Source organism: Drosophila willistoni, unplaced genomic scaffold (assembly GCF_018902025.1).
Source record: "Drosophila willistoni isolate 14030-0811.24 unplaced genomic scaffold, UCI_dwil_1.1 Seg679, whole genome shotgun sequence".
NCBI classification, from domain to species: domain Eukaryota; kingdom Metazoa; phylum Arthropoda; class Insecta; order Diptera; family Drosophilidae; genus Drosophila; species Drosophila willistoni.
This window is the reverse complement of record NW_025814593.1, coordinates 42,766-48,765: the sequence shown is the minus strand read 5'-3', so window position 1 is coordinate 48,765 and position 6,000 is coordinate 42,766. Positions and strand designations below refer to the sequence as shown.

The 6,000-nt window shown below is 45.8% G+C and overlaps 1 protein-coding gene across 1 annotated transcript; it reads left to right on the top strand.

Annotated features, from left to right (window-relative positions):
- Positions 1 to 4,952: 4,952 nt before the first annotated feature.
- On the top strand, positions 4,953 to 5,600 carry LOC124461834 (RNA polymerase-associated protein LEO1-like). Its single transcript, XM_047013294.1, has one exon. The coding sequence runs from the start codon at positions 4,953 to 4,955 to the stop codon at positions 5,598 to 5,600; it is 648 nt and encodes a 215-aa protein (XP_046869250.1).
- Positions 5,601 to 6,000: the final 400 nt, after the last annotated feature.

Genomic DNA, 6,000 nt, shown 5'->3' with positions numbered 1-6,000 from the left:
AACAAACAGCCAGATACAAAGCAGCCAAGACACAAACTAAGTATAAGGTGAAATGGATTAATGATCAAATAAACAAGGCCAGTCGAACATGCCGATCGGACCCCGCAACCGCTGGCGATTTTCGTACAAGCGGGAAGATGCGTGGGAGACATAATGCGATAAGTTCGGTCGTATAAGAGCCAATGCAAGAGGCCGGTCGAACATGGCCGATCGAACCACGCAACGCTGGCGATTTCGTACAAGCGGGAAGATGCGTGGGAAACATAATGAGTATTAGTGGCTGTATAAGAGTAAATGGAACCGGGCTTGAGGGCATAATTGCATGCAAAATAGGGCATTGGCCTCATTAGATAAATTAAGAGCATGGAGAGGCAAATGTAAATGCATGCATTAGCGTACATACACGCACGTCACACGTACACTATGCGTGAGTGACGGCATGGGAGAATACCGGTGGCCAATGGGCCGCGCGATGCCTACGTCACGCTCAGGAGAGCGAAAGCAGTTAGAATGCGAGCGACAAAAGAATTTCGGGAGGCGGAGAGAAAACAAAAGTGAGGGCCAAGCAAGCCCGAAAGACGGGTGTGGGGGCGCTATGCTTGAGGGCTATGCTTGTGAATCGAGGAGTAGGGGGGAAAGCAAAGATGCGAGAAGCAATGATGGTTTATGGAGGTGTGAGGGGAATATGCAAGCCGAAGGGGGAGGGATGAGGCCATGGGGAAGCCCTCTATCTGATGGATGCGAGATGCATATGAAAGTGTATTTGCATGGGGATTTAAATAATACAATATATTAAATTAATCAGGCTATTTATGTTCAAATGATAATTTTAGTTAATACAATTAGTATATATGTATGTAAATATCAATATTGAGCAAATATGGGTGAAATTGGGTATGACGAGTGAATCAAAGGGAGCGACGGGCGACGGGCAGCGCTGGCAGAGAAAGCAGAGAGAGTCAACGGGATATGAAGGGCGACGCCAATGCGTGAAAGTGATGGAAGCACGTAGATACAAGGGAGCTAGACAAGGACAAGGAAATAAATGGGCGCTCAGCCACAAGAAAGTGGACATATGCGCAAAGGATTTACGGGACTTTCACCACGCATAGCAACAAGTGGATGCGTGGGTGAAAGCAGAGGGCCGATGGAAATGTACCAGCTGTATAGCGGTACTACACCAAGATATTCCTGAGGCCGTGGGAATTGCCTATATAAGGCAACGCCCATCAAGCAGCATCATCAAGTCATCAAGACGTGATCAAGCAACAAGTAATTAAGGCCTTACGAGTAACCTTAAGAAACTTAGCAAGGAAACACAAGGAGCAGCAGCGAACTAAGAACTATACAGGCCTTACGAGTAACCTGTACAGTTCCACTTGATAGCAACAAGTCCTTAAATAAGGATAATAAACACCGTACCCCAGCTAGAGTAAATTGAGAGAAGCCAAGCAATCTCCAGGAGTACCCAAGGTCAGTGGAAGGCACGAGGATATATCCTACTGCCGAAATTCCAGGATCTATATATCCTGACGAGTACCAATTTCTGAGGAACATCCTGCTTCGTGATAACAGCTACGGGATTCATCCCAGAGCCTTAAAGCAAAAGCATTCTCAACGAACTCAGCGAAAGGGTGCAGAGGTGTGTAGCGCAATCAAGCACACTATACGGATCGAGACAGTAACCAGGCAACGGCTACAGGAGCAAGAGGAAGACGAGAAGGGTCGACGAGGGATTCGAAGTGACTCACCAACGCTGCCCAAGCCCAGAACTACCATCGAGAAACCGTCATATCCAACCGAGCCCACCAATGATTTGAATAAACATACAATTAAGCCCTAACAACTGAAATCAACGTGTTTTAATTTCACCGGGGCACAAAATAAATTTGTTGTGCCGAACCTAGCCAAGAGATTTCGTAAATATCCCGAAAGATCGTTACAACTGGCGCCCAACGTGCTATACTGGTGAAATTTTAACAAAACAAAGTTTGAAAATTGTAAAGAAAACATCAAAATGGGGAAAGGATGGATTTACCACATGAAGAAGGAGGATCTGTTACAGACAGGCCAAAGGATTGGGATCGAGATGACCGGCACAGTGGAGGAAATGAGGAAACAGCTAGGCGAGTGGGTAGAATGGAATGAACGGACCCAGACTGGAAGGAGGAAATAAATAGATTGGAGACAAAATACTCGAAAAATCTGAAAATGAAAACAATAGCAAGCACATCAAAACATGCGAAAATGGCGTAGACAAGGAGGCCGATGAATTCCAGAAAATAAACATCGCCACACTAGCAATTCTCCATATTTACCACCAAGATGGGGAAGCGAAGGAGCCCTAGGCAGCGCAGAAACAAAGAGGGACATAAGGAGACAAACAATAGACCCCAAGAAAACGGCAACACATACAACAAACAGGACCACCGAATACGCCAAAGTGGCAAAACAAGTGAGAGAGTGGACATTCAGATTCGATGGCAATTCCAGACCACTAGAGTTCATAGAACAGATCGAGTGGTCAGCAGACATGTATGGCATCGAACTGGACATGATCCCGAGAGCGATGCCAGAGCTACTGAAAGATAGGGCACTCAAATGGTACGTCGCAAACAATAAGCAGTGGCGAATATGGAAGGAATTCGTGGAGGGCTTCAAGAAATACTTCCTGCCAAGAGGATTCTTCAACAAATTGGCGGATCAAGTGAAAAATCGCAAACAAAACAGAAACAAGTATTTTAAGGACTATATGATCGACATGCAAACAATGATGAGACCCCTCAAAATACCAGAGTACGAACAATTGGAGGTTATATTAGAAAATTGCACTCCAGATTTGAAGATATTCGTTCGGCCGCACAGAGTCAGAAACCTAGATGAGCTGATGCAATTGGCGGAAGAACATGAGATGCTTGAACAAGAACGATCAGATTTCCATCGCCCAAACAATATGACAACAATATGATTTCGAAATAGCATATCGAAAGGGCAAACTAAACATTGTCCTGGATGCACTATCAAGACAACCGATGGAAGGGTGTAGAAGAATAGTAGACAATGGCGCCCGATTACGACAAGCAAACAAAGAATGTGAGTGGATTCAAGAAGTAATAAATAAAGTACAACAACAACCACAGAAATATCCAGATTACATAGTAGAAAACAGCCAGGTGTACAGGAATATTCCACATAGAGCACATTCCATAACGGCAGGGCATACAGGAAGCAGGCGAACGATTTCCAGAACTGCGGCAAGATATTATTGGCCAGGAATGCAACGAGATATCAGGAAATTCGTGGGAAAATGCACAACGTGTCAGCAATACAAACCCAACCAACAGCAAGCAGCAGGGAAAATGCTGACGCAAATACCTGATGAACCATGGGCCACTGTTTGTGCTGATTTCGTCGGACACTACCACGGTCGAAACATGGAAACTCAATGTTACTGGTAATCATTGACCGATTTTCAAAATGGACAGAACTAATACCCATGCGAAAGGCAACCGCGGAGAATCTAATCAAGGCCTTTAGGGAAAGAATTCTGTCGAGATTTGGAGTTCCTAAAGTGGTAATAACTGACAATGGGTTACAATTTACTAGCAGAACATTTAAGAAAATGCTAGAGGAATGGGGATGCCAACACCAATTTACAGCACCATACACACCACAAGAAAACCCAACCGAAAGGGCAAACAGAACAGTGAAAACAATGATTGCTCAGTTTACCGGTGAAAATCAACGAAATTGGGATGAGAGCTGGCCGGAAATAACACTGGCCATAATACCAGTCAATCAGAGTCAACTGGATTTACGCCAGCATATGTGATACAAGGACGCGAACCTAGAATGCCAGGCGCAATATACGATAGTGTCACGACAGGCACAGGAAAACAAAGCGTACCACCAGAGGCAAAGGCAAACAAGTGCAAGAGCTTTTTGAGCTGATAAGACGTAATCTGGAGACGGCGGCACAGGATCAGGCACGTCACTATAACCTAAGGAGGAGAGAGTGGAGACCAACAATTGGAACCACAGTATGGGCAAAAGAACACCATCTTTCGAATGCGGCCGAAGGATTTGCAGCAAAATTGGCACCAAGATTTGGAGGCCCTTATGAAGTAACAGGATTTTTGTCTCCAGTAATATGTAAATTACGGCACAAAGAAACAGGAAAAACCAGGCAAGCACATATGAGCCAGATGAAAGAGCAAATAAGTGAACAGACAGATGTCAATAAAATAGATGAACAATGAGTATGGACGAATCTGATGACATGGCAGCGAGAAATCTGCACAGACCGGCCGGCTGGGCAGAAATCTCAAAAACATGACACAGAGCCAAAAATCTCAAAGTGCATCAAAATCGTACAAAATCACGTAACAAAAAAAAAAAACGTAAAACAAAAGAATCACAAAGTGCATAAATAAGAACAAGCAGAACAGCAAAGTCACAAACCGCATACCGGAACAAGATAAATATATGCGGACATCATATACATACAGTCAGGCAAATATGCATGAGCAAATAGAAAATAGCAAAAAAAAAAACAAGGATAAACAAAAAAAAACGATCACACAATCAAAGAGAGCCAAAACCTACACATGCGCACGATAGTACACATGTAATAGTATGAGTGCACAAAGAGAAAATAAAAGGAAAGAGAGGGGAACACACATACACATGCGCATAAGAGTGAGCATGTAATCGTGCATCGCGACATACACACACATGCGCGCGTTAATACATTAGTATTAGTGGAGCATTGCAGGGGCATTAGAATATTCGGCATCGATAGTTAAAATAGAGAATCCAAAGTTTTGAATAACGGTAAAAATTTGACAAATATCAAAGATGCGAGGTTTCCTGCATGCAGAAATCCTAAGCAAGAGTCACTCAAAGTTTAACACTCAGCGAGTAAAGCCAACAAAAAAAAAAACCCAATTAGAATGAATGCGTTTAACGTAAATTTTGGCCAGGATGAAGGCGTAGTTCGACGAGATGCGGCACCGCGGGCCAATATGGAACGCGGTGACTGGCACGGGTCCGATGAGGAGTCCGACGACGATGAGCCGGATATGATAGATCCGGCAATCGCCGCCTCATCGGACGAGGAGAACGATGAGGACGTAGATGACAGCGGCTACGGATCTGAGGAGAGCGAAGCCGAGTCGGCGATAAACCAGGGCCACCAGGAGGAGGAGAGTGATGAGGAAATATGGAGGGAACTAGACGAGGCGATACGCATGATGGACGACGAAGAGGCGAGAGATGCGAGCAGCGGCCGGAGTAGCCCAGAAGAGTATGCGCCGTGGGAGCAAAATGAGATCTATGAGCCTCCGGCAAGATTGTGGGAGCCAGCGCGGCCACCAACGCCGTTTCGTATGGTGGACTCAATGTCAGAGGCCAGCGAAACGGCGGAGATGGCCGTGGCTGATGAAGGTGCGGCTGATGGAGTAGCCAGCCCACCTCCACTCGAGCCAGAGGGGACGGATTGGGAGGCAGAAGGATCGACGTCGGAGAACCAGCAGTGGATGGAATGGTGGTCGGAGCAGATGAGGCAGCAGGAAGAGGCGGAGCGAGAGCTGCTGAGGTGAGAAAGGGCCCAACAGGAGGAGGAGCAGCTGAAACGGACAAGAGAACGGCGGGCGATGGCAATGTTGCAACAACAACAGCAGCAACAAGTGCAACAGCCACAGCAACAGCAGCAACAAAGGCAACTGCAACAACAACAGCAGCAACAAATGCAACTGCAACAACAACAGCAGCAACAAATGCAACTGCAACAACAACAGCAGCAACAAGTGCAACAGCAACAGCAACGGCAGCAACAAATGCAACTGCAACAACAACAGCAGCAACAATTGCAGCATCAGCAACAGCAATAGCAGCAACAAATGCAACAGCAACAGCAACAGCAGCAACAAATGCAACTGCAACAACAACAGCAGCCACAATGGCAGCAACAGCAACAGCAGCTGCAGCTCGAATACCGAG